The following is an 18,401-nucleotide window of genomic DNA, read 5'->3' on the forward strand; positions in this document are numbered from 1 at the left end:
GGCCCACGGAGCCTCATGCTTCAGTGAATTATTTTATATATTTCTCCTGGGCCGAAAAAAAAAAAGTATATTCTAGCTTTATGAACTATCGCCGAGTCCAGCTTAGGCGGAGGCAAGATTTAACCATAGAGGTGGCTATTTTGGTAATAACAACAATAACCACACATGATGAAAAATGAACACGTGCATATACATATATGTATATTATAAGTTTGCAAGAGTATAGATAATAACCAAATTAATATTTATTTTGTGATACAAAGAAAAGTTAGAAGTCTAAAATGGTACCGAAAATAATTATAGAGAAAGGAAAAAATAATTAGCTCTAAGTCTCTAATCTCCACTCAACTAACCAAATTCATAAGCAAAAAAAACACTGTAACAACAGGAATAAAAGAGAGGTGGAAGGTAAAGAAAGATAATCTGAAAGCATATAGCTAGATGCCATTAGAGATTAATAGGGAGAGAGAAATGACAAGACACGCACTAATTAACATCATAACTAGCTAACTGGAGGTGTACTATGTACTAGAATGCATATATAGATAAGTAGAAAGAAATATATCTAGAAAAGTTAGAGCGGATTATAATTTAAAACTTATGGAGTAATAGTAGATATACATATATGGTGGGTGGCTGTTGTGGGAAACACCATGTCCTGCGTGACGAGGGCGGGTTGTCGACGGTGACCATGAGGCGAGAGGACTAGCTTGAGAAGAGAGTGCAGCAGCCGGTGGTTTGAGGATGGGGAAGTGTCATACAATACGAAACAGCCTTGCACTGATTGATTTTGCCTGAGGTTGAGGAACAAGGGAATAGCAAGCTTCAGCGCGTACAGAGTTAAATCATGCGCCACGCTACTTCTGCTAGTCGTAAAAAAATGCTGCATTTGCTAGTGATGCCTGCTTCTGTTAGTGGATCACAACCAAGTATACTAGTGAAAGCACGTGTGTAATGTTCAGTTAATCCTGTTCCTAAGATGATTGGGGGGGGGGGGAATGAACGGGACTTAATTTCTTTTAATCCCACTCCAATAGTTTAATCCCATGAAACCGAACGAACTGATTCGATTGGAGTATCATAGAAAGGATTAGACTTAATTAGACATGCATCTGCGCGCGTAGGCATAACCATGTCAATGGAAACATCATCCATTGGAATCAGAATTTGGAACATCTGCATCAATTTCTATCATCCATCGGGCAGCTAGCTAGCTAGATCAGAAGAAGAATCTCATCTCATTGCTAACAAAATCCATCCCACAACGCCAAACGTACGTATATAAACAAAAGAAGGAATCAACCCCACGCACGCTTCTACGCCAACGAATGGAAGGAATTGGACCCCCAATGCAAGCTACAGTACCAGCAACCAGCCAGCCTACACTACTGATGATGATGATGATGATGATCAACTGATGTGATGACTGATGAGCGGCTAGTTGACGGCGGTGCAGACGCGGCGTATCTCGCCGTCGCCGCCGGTCTTGACCCCGATCCTGCCGAGCTTGGCCATGGCGGCGATGAAGGCCTCGTAGAAGGCGGTGCTGTTGGCGGCGAAGACGTTGACGGTGGGTCTGGATCGGCGGTCGGTGAAGAGCACCTGGTCGGACGCCAGCAGGCCCTTGTTGTAGCGGAGGTTGTTGAAGTAGGCGTTGTCGAAGACCTTGGGCGTGGTCACGTCCAGCATGGCGAACGCCGTGGGGCTGTAGTTGATGGGACACACCCGCCGCAGCGACCGCAGGAAGTCGAGGTTCATCGGCGGGTTCCACGCCAGCCGCTGCTTGAACGTGTAGATCCGCCGAACGAACTTGTCGCAGTGCGTCACCCCGATCGTGTGCGCGCCTGCAGTGTGTAGTGCATTGCTAGCTTGGGTTAGATTAACATGCCTCACAATGCATGGGTGGGTGGCAAAAACAGACTATCACAGTTCACAGTTCTGAATTTCTGATCCGTATTTTGTGTTCAAAAATGAAAGCCTGTGAAATTGAAGTCCTGAGCTAGCTCTTTTGTTAGTCATCCATTCTTTCTAGTCTAGCAGTACTACTCCAACTTTGCATGGACAAAATTGGGTGGTTCAGTCAAAAGTAACTGCTGCTTGTTTGGATGGGAAAAGGCTTCATGTGTTCAAATCTGGATCAAGAGGTTATTTTACTACTGCTAACTAGTGGGATCTGACAGGAACCAAGAACATTCAGACAAAGGTAAAGGTGTCCCCTGTTCTCATGTACTATAAACGTCGTTTTTTATCATTCCCAACACCGAATCAAAGATAAAAACAAAACAAAACATGAGAGCCTAAATAATGTAAACCCCAACGGTCAGTAAACAACACACCTAAAACCCCTCAAAAGTTCACCAGGAATAATCTTTGTTTATACGAACCAAATCAACCTCCCTAGAAATGAACCAGAAGCCAGCAGGGTTTAACCTTTTCGCAAAGCTGTAGGCCGGCGTCTGTTATTGCGTGATTACTTTACCACTTTATGTCGGTTTCTCACCTCTTTCTTTTAATCTTTCTTGCAACACAGAGTACTCTGCGCTCGTGTTTTTCTATTGTGTAGTACGTACGTGATGGTTTTCCCAAATCACACAAGACGGGAGAAGGTTTTCCGGCTTTTTTCGAAAAGAACAGAGGGGTTGCAGCATAGAACAGCGAACCACTTTGTCTTTGGCGCCGCAAACAGAGGATAAAGTCACGTGAGCCACAGAGAGCACGAGAAAGATGCTTTGTACTGCGATCAACCCTAGCTTGTCACAGTAGTTCTTGCTAAACAGTATCGAGGAGGCATTGTTTAATTCATTCCAACAATTAATCTAATATAGCTGTTATCTAATTGACAGGCTAGCTAGGTTGTCGTGTGACCTCATGATTCGTAGACGCCCAATAGTCTTGACAGTGCTGTGGAGAGGAATACCAGTTACAGGACAGGGTGAGCAGAGGAGAGGAGAGCACGGACGAACCTGAGAGGGCGATCATGTCCGTCTGCGTGAGGCCGTTCTGGGCGAAGAGGGAGTTGAGCTGGTCCAGGTTGAAGCCAGGGCCCGGGAGGACGTGCTTCACGATGGCCCTGTTGAACGTCTTGCCGTCCAGCCGCCCCAGCTCCACCGCGTAGTTCGGCCCGCCCAACTGCAGGGAAAAAAAAATGCATGTGAAATGCAGGGTGAAATTCTCTCGTTTGGCAGGAAAAAGGTAGCGTCTGTATTCCATGGCAGCTCTGTAGTGTGTGGTAGGAGTAGTGTGCATGCATGCATGGTCGACAGTACTTGGGCTCTTTTGACTGTAAAGTGGTAGAGGAGTAGTCGATCAGTAGTAGTAGTAGTAGCTTGTACTGCTACTACTAATAAGCTATACAATTGTCCGCACCCCGGCTACAGTCTACGGAGTGGAAACTTTGTCCCCTGCCGGCCTCTCACAGTCGAGACGCTTGCAAGAGCGGACATCGTCGCGTCTCGGCCGTGGTCAGTGCGTCACGGACACCTAGCTTAGCTACGTGACGGAAACTCACTATACGCTAGCTCGGCCACAGCACCGGGCGTCACGGGCAGGCAACACCCTACTACACCGGTGCTAGTGCTAGTGCTACCGTACTAGTAGGAGCACAGAGGTTTTGCTGTTACAACTCCAGTATGGTCCTTGATAGTATCCTACTGTGATGTCATGTCAGTGTCTCAACAACTCGCGCCCGCTGCTGGTCTGTCTCTGTCCGAACCGAGCCAGCCAAGCCGTTGCCCGTCGTCTCGACAGCAGGGGCCAAGCCCAAAGCCCCGGTCGGTGCCCGCGCATGCTAGCAACGGCGCCGTGCAAGGCGCGGCACCGGCAGCAGGCGGCACCACCGCGCAGGAACACGGCAGCGCGGGGCGCGGGTGCCTTTCGCCCTTTGGCGACGCGAGGCGTCCGCGGCCGCGCGGGCCAGCGGCGGCTGACACGCAGCACATGTCCCTCCGGGCGAATCCGGGTGGTGCCGTGCAGTGCAGCCGTGGTGCGCCGCGCTGTGCAGGGCAGGGCCCGGCCCCGCCCCGCGCGACTGGACCGCGAGTCCGCTGCGGCTGCAGCCGTCGAGGAAAAAAAAAGTCACTGGCACGCAGGCTTGGAACAGTACCGGTGCCCCGGGACCCGCCTGCCATCAGAGTGACGGAACGGCGTGGTGGGTCTGGGTGGGATACAAACAACATACTGTATGCTAGTACAAAACACGGGGACGGGGGATGGTGAACTTGAACCGACCGTGGTCCCGTGCGTGCCTGGCCGCTGACACTGACACCGGCGTGCCCTACGTGTACGTGACGCGGTGAAACCGGTAGGATGGCTGGCTTGGTGGAGGACAGGAGGAGCAACAAGAGAGAGAGAGAGAGCAGGAATGAAGGTTACCATACATACCAGGGAGACGACGTCACGTGCGGCCATGGCGAGGATGTCCGCGCACGAGACCTTGCCGGCGCACCCGGGGAGCGCCTCCACGGCCGCCTTCGCCTTGTTGATGGCGTCCACGGCGTCCGGCGACAGCGTCGCGTCCGCGCCGCTGTGGCTCTCGTCGTCCCCGTTGGGCGCCATCAGCATCACCGACGCGTCGCATCCCTGCAAATGCAATGCCCCCCAAAAGCTAGCTCCGTCAGGGCTGAGATCGAGGAGGAACGAACGAACAGGCACGGACGGCAATGCCCGCCCCCGAGCTGCCTTACTCTGACGAAGCAGTCGTGGAAGAAGAGGCGGAGCGTTCCGGGCCCGACGGCGAAGCTCTGCTGGAGGCGCTGCGAGATGACGGAGCGGACCGTGGACTCCGCGCTGGGGCACGAGCTGCCGTAGTAGTTCTGCCGCAGCTGCGCCGCCCTCGCCGCGCCCACCAGCAGCACGGCCGCCACCGTCACCAGCGCCGCGCCGCGCAGGAGGAAGACGAGGAGACCACCGCCGCCGGCTCTCGCCATTGCCGCCTGCCGCTGGGCCTAGAGCCTCGCTAGCTCGCCTGTCGCCTGGCCGGAGCCCTCGGTGCGCGCAGCTGCGTGACACTGACACTAGCTTGCGTTGCGTGGCTCTCTGGCGCGATCGAGGAGAAAAGTGCGGGAGGCTGTCGTGGATATATAGGCGAGGACGGTCACTGCTGGTGGTGGTGGTTACATTACAAACGACGCGCGCGCGCGCGCGCAGGTCAGGGGAAAGGGGGCCAAAAGAGAAAAGAAAAAAAGGAAGCAGGAGTGGCGCCGGGCGCGGCGCTATGGGCTGCGGCGGCGGCCTGCGGCAGTGCGTCGTGGGGGAGGGAGGGGGAGGGCCTCGTCACGGCGGAGATCGAGATACACAAACAATCTCGGCGCGGATGGGACGGAATGCCTTTTTTCCTTTTCCGGTTACCGATGCCCATTTTTATATATAGTGGTTCTTTATTTACGCAGGGATCCATCAGACCAGACATGGCACAAAGACGGTTCATCATCATCAGCTTAGCTCATGTACTACTACTACTAAACTCATGGTGATGGTCTGATGGAGGAGGTTTTCTCTGGGAGTTTTTAGCCTCGGTGTTGTGTCGAACAGAACAGGAGTGCACAGAACCAGGACCAGCTACTACAAGAACCTCAGAACCTCAGTGCGTGGATGGTGACATGGTGCGCATGCAACACACAGCGCCACGCACTGTGTCTGTGCGCGCAGCTAGCTAGCCGCGTCGTCCCCTCTGCGCAGAGCTCGGCATGCACGCATAGGCATAGCCGCCCACAGTCTCCAGTAGTGCCCAGCAGCTAGCCTAGCTAGTAGCTACCATCCAAAGCTCCTTCACATGGGCTCGTTGCGTCCAGCTCGTGGCCAGCGGCACCACCCATGGCCATGGGCATGGTGGCGACTGGCGACGCAGGCAGGCAGGCAGGCAGCGCTCCGCTTCCGTGTGTCCTCTACCCAAGGCCGCAAGGCGCCAGGGCCGACCCGGGGACACAACAAGATTCACGGACGGACATGGTGCAGAGGAACACTTGGGCGCTTTCCGTTGAGAGCCTGTCAGGATCAGGATCACCCCACCTGCGAGCGAGCCTGTGTGTGACCGAACCGAACCGAGGTGCATGCCTCGGCACGGCTGCGTGCCATCCATGCCATGGCATCCATGGTCCCTCTTGCGCTTCATTCCCTTTGGATCGAGCCTTTTCTTGTTGTCATGGTAAATGGATTGTACTACCATATACATACTACTACTAGCTGTTAGCCCATCCATCAATCATTTGTAGCCGATGATTGTTTCAGAGAGGCATGAGAATGAGACCGGCAAAAACACCAGTATCTTTGGTTGGGACCAGGACTAGCAAAGCACACCATTCAGGCATTCATTCATCAGACCGCCATGAACATCTATCATTTTCACCAAAACTTCTTCACTCTCCTGCAGCCTTCCTTCCTGGTCCAGATATATAGGTAGTTAAAAGCTTAAAATGTTGTGCTAAATCGATCTGCTGCTCTTTGTGCTGGAAATATTCTACCGCTCCAACCAATCTGTGTCAGCTGTGGCCATTGGCCCAAGAGCAGATTAGTTTGCTGCAGCTAATCTTATTCTAACAATGGAAGTACAGGGCAGTTACACTAACCCACTAGTGCATTCATACATGCTACTTTTACCAGGCCGGTCATGCATCGGACGCAGGAAACAACTCCCCTACTCGCTCCGACCTCCGAGTGTTTCAGGCGACCAACATGCAGCAGCGCTAGTGCCTTGTTTTCTCGGGGAAAACACGGGTGTTTTCTGCAGGTTGCGTTGCGCGCCTACGTTGGATTGGCGAATGCTAAACCATGGAAGCAACTTGACAGCGTAGATTAATAATCCTGTGTTAACCCTGCTTCCAGAGCCGCATAGGGCGCTGTGTTTTGTAATGTCGTCCAGGGCAGGCGCATCTGCCTGCCGTTCTGATCGATCGTGACGAAAAGCGAAACAAATGCTTTTGTTTATTTCGGCCCATCAGAATTCAGAATACGAGGGATCTTGGCCATTTCTGCCTCAACTGTCTCGCGGCAGCTGGTGTGTGGTGTGGTGTCCATGCGCACCATGCGTCCATGCCCCCTGTGGTCAGTGCTATCCAGTATTTTACTGAAACTGTCGAGTTTTTGTTCACTCTTTGTTTGAAGCAAAATTACTGCAGCTGTGGAACCATTCGGTTTCAGTGTAGGATGCCAGAAGTAATACTCATCATCAGTATTGTAAGGCCCCGTTTGACACGGCTTCTCCAGCGGCTTTAGGAGCCGTTTGGAGCCATTTTCTACTAAACGGGGTAAAATAGAATGGCTCCACCAATAAAGCTTCTAATAACATGCTCTCACAAAGCTTTAGGGCATGAAGGAGTAAAAATAGTGGCTTCTCCGGGCTTCCTATCATCCTACAAGGCGTTCTATGAGAGCACATTTTAAAGAAGGGCTGTTTTGCCAAACGATTTATTGGCTCCAGCTCCACCGATATAGTTGTTCATGAAGCTGAAGCAAAAAAAAAACAGTTTCACTGATAAAGTGGAGCCGTGCTAAACGGGGCCTAATTTGTCTCACCAGCATACCAGTTTAACCAGCCATGCAAATGCAAGCAGAAGTAATGCTCGGTAATTTCCCTTAGACCGAGATTGTGCAAAATAGAGATTGTACCGGAGCCATACGTAACGGCCGCCCTATGCAGCCATGCAACTGCTCGGGTAACTGTGAAGTGTACCCAGAGCTGGATGCCTCTGTTTTGGCCTTGTATTAAAGATAAAAACATAATTAATTATACAAAAATTACGATACTAATATTTTGATCTTAGTTAGTTTATAATTAGAAAATAATTATGAAATACAAATGAAAGTACTATAATAGTCAAATCTAAAAATTCTACTGAATTAAACAAGGCCTTTATGTAAAAATTCTACTGAATTAAACAAGGCCTTTATGTAAAGGGTGCAAAGATTCAGCAAAAAGGAAGGAACATTCTTTGAATAGCTGTAGCTCTTCCCCGTATCGATGCCTTGAAACCAGGCGAAGATTGGCCCCTTCAATCACGGAGAAAATGTAGCACCTAGTTGGTCAGGAATTTGCAGGAACCATAGAGTGAGTTCTGAGAGAAAACAAGAAATGACTTCATACGGAAAGGAGACGTAGCTAGCACGGCCATTTCCAAAGATCAATAATTGTGGCACCCAACTCTATGCTACAGTCGCGCTCAGATGTTAGGACCCGTGATAGAGCTCAACCAAAACTATTTTCAGATGTGGTTTCTTTTTTTTCTCCTGTTTCTCTAATTAGAAAAACGTTTGATAAACGTTTTTTCTAATCTAATTGTTAAAACAGTGAAATGATTATAATATATTTTTTTAGTTTTTTATTTTGCTGAGTTAATAGTAGTTCATATGTCTGCCATGTTAATGAAAAACTACCTCCAACAGCTTTTATAAATGGTCATCCAAATATAGTCATTTTTATTTTAGATTTTTCTCTAACAAAAAATAGGAGACAAAAATGGCTCTCTAGAGTGTGCATGATATATATTGAAGAATGAAAAGATATAGAAAATAATTTTTATATAAATAATTCTCCAAATAATGATTTAGAAAGTAAGATTTAGAAAAACTCTAGAAGATGCTCTAAGGCTCTTTTATTTCTCTTTCTTTTCTTTTTTCTTCTTTTATCTCTTACATGTCTTCCCTTCTTTCACTCTTATTTAGTTCACCAAGCAATCCTTCACCTCGCTTGGCCTCTAGCTCTATCTTCGATCATTGGCCCTCTCCTTCACCACAACTCCTCTTCCATTACAACTCCTTCTCTGTCGCCCCATCTCCTACCATAGCACTGACTCCCATCGCTGCTCCTCCCTTCGTGTTGTACCTTCTCTGCCACCATCCCTACCACTAGCCTCGCGCTTGCGCGCCTATGTGGTCTGTGTCGCCGATGTTGCTGGCACATGAGGAAAGAGAACATAAGCATATATGTGGAGCTAGGGACATCGATGTCTGATCGAGCATCACAAGAGGAGACGGTAGAAGCTATATCTTTTCAGCTCCTCCAACTCCTGAGATAGCCTCTCTCAACATATGCTATTTTGTCATGTCTCCTTTCATAGCCCTGTGCGTTCAAGTACTCCGGAAGCCGCTGAATAAGCACAACTAAATGGTCCCTTGATATTTTTCTTTAATATAGATTGGTAAAGACCAATAAGGCAACAACTATACAATAGCTCCAACTTAGGCAAGGACATGTTCAGCATCGGCAACACTCTCGCCGCCTCCAATGTTGTCATCAACCTCTTCAGTGCTCTCGTCGCTGTCGCTGCCGCTGCCGTGGTAGTTTTTTTAAGCCAGTTTTAGTGGAAGTTTCATATCTTTGTTTTCAATTTATTTAATGCCCATAAAAACCCATAAATCTATACTATCAGTTTATTTAATGCCCATAAAACCCCAAAGAGATTGGCCATAACAAAAATCTAGGGCACCTTCGCGTTGATCTACAGAAAAATTGTAACACGTGTTATTCTATTGCCTGTGCTTACTAATGCTAATCCGTTGACGAAGGTGTCAAAAGAGGAGTTAGAGTTTTGTAATAATGCGATCCAAACTCTAAGGTCCAAGGACAAGCCTAATCATAGGCAAAGAATGGAGCACAGCACTACAACAGTAATCAATTGTGTAGATGTCAAAGATAAGGAACAGCCAGAAAATCCATCCATTTGGGGCGAGTGCTTGCCTTCATTCACGGAGGAAAATATGGACAAGCATACATCAGACAAGCTGTGAACCAACCATGGATGTCTGTATACAAGCTAGCTTTGTAACAAGCTGTATTGATTCTTAAGCGTGCCATCAGACAAGCAATCCGTAGAGAAGCACCTTGCAGCATCTTTGAAATAGGATGCCCCTTATTCGTCAAGTAGACCCAGCCTCGCCAGCCACCAAGCACAGGGTTCTTTTGAACTGTTAGACACATGGAATAGTGAAACGCTAGTGGAGTAATATGAGACCCCAAGAATTTGCCACAGCACCAGAAAAATTATCTCAACTGAGTCCAAACTTACTCATCATCAGGCAGATAGCACAAAAACTTAAACATCGCATAAGCATTTAATTCGGGTAACACATCAAGCATTCTGTGTGTTACTTGGGAAATTCACTGATGTGAGATGACAGTTATTATATCTTTGGCAACCATCAGCAAGACAGAGAGTCAGATCAGGCGTCCTGACAGGCTATGCGACAACCAGGCAGTTTTCCATTTTTAAATTTTCAAACTTGAAACTCAATATCAGCTATTGGATAACGCACTGCTGGTCAAACACTTATTCCGCAAAAAAGGGGGTCATCGAATGAGAACAACCATCCATACTCGTAACAGCCAGTACCCCGGCGATGATCACATTGCTGAATCCAGACACTGCCCTGCAAAATCATATAGCCCAACTAGTAGAGTAAGCACAATAAGGCAAGCTGCACCAAACTGAGAACAACTATTAAGCATAACATGGCAAGCTGCACCAAACAGAGCACGGAAACGAACAAGAAAGCTCAAATTTCAGCTGCAACATAAAATTTCAATAACCAAGCATGTATCATGTATGGGTGTATGTTGTAAGGGTTCTTGCTCCTTTTTCTTCTTAATGTAAAGATACACAGCTCTCCTACGTGTTTGAGGAAAGAAAAGACACAAAATTCCGTAGAACATAAAGAGAATAAAGTGCTCAGCAACTTTATAGATCATACACAAAGTGGCAGATAAAGTTTTGTGTTCACAGAGACTCTGGAATTTTCAAATCTATTAGGTAATTCGGAGTTTTGAACTGATCGATTGTCTTGCTAACTTGTGACTGTCTGACAGCTAGGCTAACTGGGGCATCAAATCTATTTGAAGAATTCCAACAGACCAACACATGGCTTCTCTATGTATCCAAAAGTTCAATCAGTGTACTTTTTTAAAAAGAATAAGGTTCTAATTTGACAGAAAGCTGGCAGGAGAGAATAAGGTTCTATGAAATGAAACTTAATAACATGTTAATAGCATTCTCAGTCCTAACCATTGGTTCTAAGGAAAAGTAACGGTGCACAGGAGGTTAAAGGTTCTACTAAAATTGATTTCATAGTGCCATAAACAGAAGCAGAAAGCAGTTAATTCGAGCAATACTAATTTACCTGCACTATGAACACCATTCCCTAGCATTCTGGAACATCCGCAGCCAAGGGCTGGGGCCACTCTTCTCAACCTGCCATTCCTTGGGATACCATGGGTATTGCCACATCATGAAGCAACGCTCTGGATGCGGCATCATAGCAAGGTGCCTCCCATCAGGGGAGCAAAGTGCTCCAATACCTAGTGGAGAACCATTAGGATTGAAGGGATAGGTCTCGGTTATGTTGTTAAAATCATCGCAATATCTCACAGGTGCCAGATTAGACTTCACAACAGTAGATAGAACATTTTCATCTGGGAAGAAAGCTCTTCCCTCGCCATGAGCACTCCAAACACCCAAGGTAGAACCTTCCATCCCTTTGAACATGATAGCAGGAGAATCCCCAATGGACACACTCGTAAACCGGCACTCGAAACGGCCGGATTCATTGTGAATAAACCTGGGCTGGGACATATCTCCACCTTTACCAAGAGAACCTCCAACATCAGATCCTGGCACCCAGCCAAGAAGAGCCATAAGCTGACAACCATTACATACTCCAAGGCTGAACGTATCTGGCCTGTGATAGAAATCCTGAAATTGCTGAATGAGGGGTTTGTTAAACCTGATTGATGCAGCCCAACCTTTCGCTGAATCTAGCACATCTGCATAGCTAAAACCACCAACAAACGCAATCCCACGGAACTCTGTTAGAGAAGACTTCCCAGCCAAGAGGTCTGACATTGTGATATCCCATGGTTCAAACCCAGCAGCATGGAATGCAGCAGCCATTTCCCTGTCCCCATTGCTCCCTTCTTCACGAATGATAGCGACCTTTGGTTTTGAGGAAGCAATCAACAGTTTCTCATCTGTAAATTTGGGAGTAAAAGACAGAGACCATGACGGCGATGTTCTGCATTTTAATCCTTCTTTCTCAAGTTTAACACAAGATTTCAGACGTTGTAACTCCTCAAGCTGGAAGCTCGTTTCCTCCCAGAGATCCCTGAGATCTGAAGTTTTTTCCTTGAGATGCAGATTGCCATCAACAAAAACTTCTATTTCTGGTGAGCAAGTAACTTCTCCAATTACATTAGCAGAAATGCCTGTTGCTTCAAGCTTTTGCTTCACGATATTGAGACATTTCGAGTGCACTTCAATAACAAGGCCGAGTTCCTCTGCAAAAAGTCCTTCAAGGAGGCTCCTATCTTCCAAGTCTATGTCAAGCTTAAAACCACAATTACCAGCAAATGCCATCTCAAGAACACTCACAATAAGGCCACCATCACTTATGTCATGGCCTGCTGAAATAAGACGTTGACTGAGCAATTCCTGAATGGCCTCAAATACCTTCTTCAGGTACAGAACATCATCAATGTCTGGGCAATCATTTCCAATTTGATCAAATGCTTGTGCAAGAGCAGAACCACCAAGACGGCGATTTCCTTTAGAGAGGTCAATATGCAGAAGGATTCCATCATTACCAAGCTTCAAATCAGGGGTTACTGTCAATGTTATATCAGGACATGTCACATAAGTACTGATGACAAGATTTCCAGGAGCCTTGACGACTTCACCATCACATTGGGCTGCCATGGAAAGGCTGTCTTTTCCCCCATCTATTGCAATACCAAGTTCAATCATGCAGTCAGCCAATGCGACAGCTGCATCATACATATCTGCACCTTCGCCATCAAGCTTTGCAGCATACATCCAATTCCCACTTGCTTTGACATCAGAAAGTGATGTAACCTTAGCCCAGACAAGATTAGTCAAGGCCTCCCCAACAGCAAGTCTGGCCATGGCCTTAGGATTAAGCAAACCCTTTATTGGTTGTTCTCCAATGCTGCAAGCACCACCTGTTAGGTCTGTGTATGTCTGTGCAATCACAGCCACATCAGCAAGAGGAAGTTGGAGAGGCCCAACTGTCTGCTGTTGTGCAACAAGGCCTGTCACACACCTATCAACCTTTGTGGTCAAGAAACGCTTTGAACACACAGATGGGAGCCTTAATACTCGCTTCAGAGCATCCAAAAGTGTTACCTCAGGAGCAATGTCTAAAGGCTCTGTGGCATGAGAAACACGCTTGAACTCAAAGGTCTTCTGAGGCATGTCTCCTAAAACTTTTTCAAGCTCAAGTTCTTCAACAGGGGGTGGAGGAGGGAGGCCATTCAACTTGGCATGCTCTACAGCAGCGCTATCAATCAACACAATTTTCCCACAGCCATCAATTTTCCCAATGACAGCCATTGGAACTCTTTCCCTATCACAAAGCGACTCTAACAGGCTTCTGCTCCCAGGTTGCACAAGTAGCGCATCCTGTTCCTGGTACTCAGCACCCCATATCTCCAAGACCGACAATGTATGATCACCAACAACAATTGAACGGATATCAATTTCAGCACCCTTTGGATATATTATTTCCTTAACGACATTACAGTTTCCTCCTGCGCCCTGATCATGGATGCTAATGATAGGGTTATTCTCTCCCATTTCTGCACATGCCCTGACCACACGATACAATTTCTGTGCCATCTCAGCATCTCCACGCTGTACAGCATTGAAATCAAGCTCTGCGTCGTTCTGGCCACTAACCATACTCGAGGCAGCACCACCGCCCATACCAATTCTGTATGCTGGACCACCAATCTTCACAACTAGCATGCCAATTTCTGGATCACACTTCGATATGTGTGCATGGTCAATTTGCCCAATAGCTCCACTGAACATTATAGGCTTCAACCATTCACGCCGCTCCCCATTTGGCAACCTCATCCCAAATGTTCTGGTATATCCCTGAATTAGAGGCTCACCAAACTTGTTACCATAGTCAGAGGCACCATCACTAGCATCGACAAGAATTTGCAATGGAGAGGCCAGATTCACTGGGTAAGAAAATGAAGGGTCCTCCCAGGGTGCATTTGAATTGTCAATTCGAAGATTACCAACACAGTAACCAGCAGTGGAAGCAACAACAAAAGAACCCTTTCCAGTGGCATGTGTGTCTCTTATACGGCCACCTGCACCTGTCTCGGCTCCCGGGTATGGTGCAACAGCACATGGAAAATTATGGGTTTCTGCTGTGAATAAAATATCAAGCTCACGCATCATGATGGATAATGGTGAAGTGGAACCTGGAATTGTTGGGCGTAGATGGTTTACTGGGAATCCTTTTATTGCACTTGAGTTATCCTTGAATCCGATGACAGAGTTATTGGGGTTGGCTTTCAGAGGCCTCTTCACTAACTGGAACAAAGTGGCAGGCATGGTCTGTCCATCTATAACAAGTTTTCCATTGAAAAACCAATGTCTACTATGTTCGCTATTGGATTGTGCAATATCAAAAAGTTCCACTGTAGTCGGATTGCGTTTAATATCATCTCTGAACAGGTGTGTATAATAGTCAATATCTTGTTTATCAAAAGCAAGCCCCATCTTCACATTTATTTCTTCCAATGCTTCTTCTCCTCTTTCAATGACTGGAACAACACGGACAGGTTCAGGAACTATATCTGACTGAAATGATGTGAGCTTTTTGGGATAAATGCACTCTGTCATTCTATCGTGAACCAATGCAGCAAATTCTTTGAGCTGACTTTCATCAAGTGGATCACTACCAGGCTCAAGGCGCAAAAGGTATCTTCTTGACCTCTCCAGTCTGCTCACTTCTACTAATGAGAGAGATTTACAAATTGAGACAGCATTGGTTGAGAATGCCGTTGAAAATGTCATCCGGGGACCAACCTCAACAATGACAGCATAGGAACTACTAGATTCTTCCTCCTCCAGAAAGCTCCTACTTTGCAACTTATCTGGTTCATAAGTTTCTGCTAAGAGCCAATGAAGCGTTGAAAGTTTCTCAGGGGTGAGTGGATTATCCAATTGAATATTGAAGCACTGCTCGGTCAGTATATCAACAATATTAGCAGAAACCTTCGCCTTCACTTTCTTGAGCAGCTCCATGGTTTCACTTTCTTGAAGAAATGGTACGCGGTACAAGTGAATAATTCCAACATCCAATGAAGTATCAGGTTTCTCAACTAATGGGCTGTCAAACCCCTTGGATACAACAGCCCCAGGAGATGATGATGATCGGATATTATGAACCACACCACTTTGTACATGTCGCCAACAAAGATGTTGTTGATGGAAGCAATGTTGAGTCATTCGCAACCTTCTTAATCCAAGACTTCTTGCAGCAATTAAACCATATCTTTGTCCCTATGTAGAGAAAAATAATAATAAACTAATGACAGCCAAAAAAAAAGTTATATTACTTCATAGATGATAGATTGCATACCATATTTCCAGAAAAGCCTTCTGTGCGTAATAGATTGCTTGCCATCATTTGGACAGGTGATGCCATCCCAAACCCACGGGTTTTTTATTTAAAAAAAAATGAATGGGAGATCTGCACATCAATCAGGAATCAGTGCTCTGTTAGGTCTACACTGGAATTTCAGAAGTGGTGCAATGGTATAATATAAATGTACAGAGAGATTGAGCATGGCGAAGCAAAGAAGATCAAACTATCGTGATAGAAGAGCATTTCTTTTCAATATTTCATCTATTTTATTTGTAATCTCATAATGGTGCCATTATAAAATGTAAGGAAGATAGTACTACTAATAAAATTATGCAAAACAGTTCTCAAGTGAAGTACAAACATGTTTTTTAAAGTGACTTTATCTACAAGTTCACTGTGTTAGTATGCTTTATAGCCTTATAGGTAAGATCAAACTTAAGAAAACGGAGGGGGAACATTGAGCACAAACATTGAAATTTCAAAATCCTTCTCCTGTTAGCTAAATATTGAACGCACAGTAAGTGCTACCAACGCAGCTACAAAGTTGATTGTTACTGCAATGACAATACAAACTATGCCTACTCAATCAAGACACTTGCCGCCCAGTAGTCCAATATTCATGTGATGTTAAAACTTGTCTTATAGACTTCTAAATCGCTGAAACACAGAACTGTTGTAGTAAACAGTGCTGTTAAGCCCAGAATCAGATTATAACTACGCTGTCTAAACACATGCTGCCAACCAATAGCTGTTCCAAGATATACTGCATATACTATTGACTTAGTAGCTAGCTGAACAGCACACGCAAATGACGAGTCTTGGTCTCACGACAGGAGCGGAACCAGTAGAGGACATGGGAGTATACGAGACATGTACACCCGATTTTTTTTTTTTTTTTTTTTTTGCAAAAGAAACTCGAAGTTAGTAGGAAGAATACATGTATACACTTGCGATTAGATCAGATCCGACTGCAAATAGACAAATAGCTTAAGTTATGGTTTGGGTGCTCGGTTTCGCACAGCAGCAGTGAGGGAAGCTGGGAAGGGGAGCGGCAGACATACCAGGTGGGAGCTCGCTGCTAGCGAAGAGCCGGATGAAGACCTGGGCCTCTGGCGTACGGCGGCGGCAGCTGCGGCGGTAGCGCAGTCGTCGGCTCGTCGCCGCGCGAGAGAGAGACCGGGAGAGAAAGAGAGCGCACGCGGCGGCGGCGGCGGCGGCGGCGGCACTACCGCAATAGCTGTTCGGCCGAGGGGGAGCGCAGCCGTACGGGCTTTTCTAGTGCGACATGGGCCGTTCCTTTTTCAAACAACAATTCTTTTGCAGTTTTTTTTTTGTTTCTTTCTTTCTCCTTTTGCACTTTTTTATATTCTTCCTGATTTGTGCTTATTCTTTTCGTGGAACACTGCCACTAACTTTCAAAAAGTACGGCTAAAATAATTCCAGGTAGTTTTATCGAAAACCAATTTCTAATTAAAGACGGTTTTTGTTTATGTAAATATTTCTAAGGTATTTTTTTTAAAGGGAACGGTTGTAAGTTTTCATGATATGTTGGTTTCAAGGCTCATCAATTTTAGGCAAGACAACTTGTCCAAATATAGTTTGAAAATAATATTGGTTTAGAGTAAGTGTTGATTCAAACAAATATCGGTTTATCGGCTGGCTGAAAATTTGGATGCTACTAATGTTAATTTGTTATGAGAAAAAAATTATTTTATGGTTGCAAAGTAGTGCTCATAAGTTCGAGCGAATAGAAAAAGTCCTTCTAGAGGTTTTGGTTTTGTCTACCCATTCTCGAAATTTGAAAATAAAACCTTGAGGTGGGTTTTTGAATTAAGGTAAGACAAGATGTTTGACTTGATCTACATGTAAACACATACAAGTAATACATAAAAAATGCTATCCAATAACTTTTACACAAAAATTTATATGTTACACATTGGACGATACTAAGCCCCAAGGAAGGTTCGCTACTATAGTGTCAATTTCATTCTGATGACGTTGTGGGGTAGTATTTGTGGGCCTTGTTTAGTTGGTGAAAAACTTTGTGTGCTACTGTAACACTTTTGTTTTTATTTTGGACTAACTAGTCTTAAAAGATTCGTTTCGTAAATTAGAGATAAATTATACAATTAGTTATATTTTTATCTATATTTAAATGCATGTGTCTAAAGTTTTGATGTGACGGAGAATCTGAAAAAAAAAATAAACTAAAAAAGACCTTAGTAGGCAAAGCTTAGTGTACAAAGTAGGGCATCAATGCAATGAACATCATTGCGGATCTGTAGTCGGTGGATGGGTTAGTCCATGTTATGTCTATTTGAGGTTGTTTAGGTTGAAGGCATATTTTTAAGGGACTTGTCTACCTGGCGTAAGGCTTTTCCACCTAATATATAAATTAAAAAAGGGCCAGTACCAAATAAAATGAAACCCTCAACAAAATATACTAATATGTTTTTTTACTTTCTCCTCATGTTCACCCTACTTTTCTAATTTCAATTGTGCTTTATCTGCTGATCTTCGACAATCAAAACCTAGGTTCGCTTCTGATATATGACAAACTAAAGTCGCTCATGCTCTAATGTGGTCCCTCTTATATATACATATTTTTTTATTTTTTTGCGAGACCTATATACAGATGCTCACAAACACGAGCCCACATTCACCCTTATGGACGCACACACGCATATTTTACCCCTATGAGCATCTTCAAAGAACTGAGTTGGACCAGCAAATCTCGAGATTGACGAAGTCACTACACTGCAGGCATCTCGCTGTCGACGAACACGTCGCCTACTACTAAAAGCATAGCGCCGTTAAATTCTGAAATAAATTCCAAAAAATGTAAGCACCCGTCAAGTCAAGGATTTGAACCCGGATGAGCAGGTTCCACTACCTAACCAACTGATCTATAATCAGTTCGCTTATATATGTACATTTTAACAGCCCTCACTAGCATGTTTGGACCTTGGAGATTATCATCCATTGCTACAGAAGCTAGTTTGTTAGGCAATTAG

General features: G+C 45.6%; 2 protein-coding genes across 3 annotated transcripts; both read right to left on the reverse strand.

Annotated features, from left to right (window-relative positions):
• LOC8070254 (peroxidase 16) lies at positions 1,167-5,329 on the reverse strand. Its single transcript, XM_002448630.2, has 4 exons — positions 4,683-5,329; positions 4,381-4,578; positions 2,964-3,129; positions 1,167-1,844 (listed from the first exon to the last, which is right to left on the reverse strand). Exons 1-4 carry the CDS (start codon positions 4,923-4,925, stop codon positions 1,438-1,440), a joined length of 1,014 nt encoding a protein of 337 aa, XP_002448675.1. The 5' UTR covers positions 4,926-5,329; the 3' UTR covers positions 1,167-1,437.
• On the reverse strand, positions 9,583-16,652 carry LOC8079613 (probable phosphoribosylformylglycinamidine synthase, chloroplastic/mitochondrial). Of its 2 annotated transcripts, XR_002454013.1 has the most exons (5): positions 16,449-16,652; positions 15,382-15,492; positions 11,107-15,302; positions 9,999-10,359; positions 9,583-9,897 (listed from the first exon to the last, which is right to left on the reverse strand). XR_002454013.1 is itself a non-coding variant. In XM_021462662.1 (4 exons), exons 2-3 carry the CDS (start codon positions 15,445-15,447, stop codon positions 11,112-11,114), a joined length of 4,257 nt encoding a protein of 1,418 aa, XP_021318337.1. In that variant the 5' UTR covers positions 15,448-15,492; positions 16,449-16,652; the 3' UTR covers positions 9,590-10,359; positions 11,107-11,111. The 2 variants fall into 2 exon arrangements, 1 of the variants encoding a protein (XP_021318337.1); XM_021462662.1 differs by having other exon boundaries at positions 9,590-10,359.

Source organism: Sorghum bicolor, chromosome 6 (genome assembly GCF_000003195.3).
Source record: "Sorghum bicolor cultivar BTx623 chromosome 6, Sorghum_bicolor_NCBIv3, whole genome shotgun sequence".
NCBI lineage: Eukaryota > Viridiplantae > Streptophyta > Magnoliopsida > Poales > Poaceae > Sorghum > Sorghum bicolor.

Coding starts and splice junctions, on each gene's coding strand:
- LOC8070254 (XM_002448630.2), bottom strand. CDS start 4,925: ATGGCGAGAGCCGGCGGCGGTGGTCTCCTCGTCTTCCTCCTGCGCGGC. Junction 4,579..4,682: donor TCCACGACTGCTTCGTCAGA/GTAAGGCAGCTC, acceptor TTGCATTTGCAG/GGATGCGACGCGTCGGTGAT. Junction 3,130..4,380: donor CACGTGACGTCGTCTCCCTG/GTATGTATGGTA, acceptor TTTTCCCTGCAG/TTGGGCGGGCCGAACTACGC.
- LOC8079613 (XM_021462662.1), bottom strand. CDS start 15,447: ATGGCATCACCTGTCCAAATGATGGCAAGCAATCTATTACGCACAGAA. Junction 15,303..15,381: donor AAGGCTTTTCTGGAAATATG/GTATGCAATCTA, acceptor TTCTCTACATAG/GGACAAAGATATGGTTTAAT.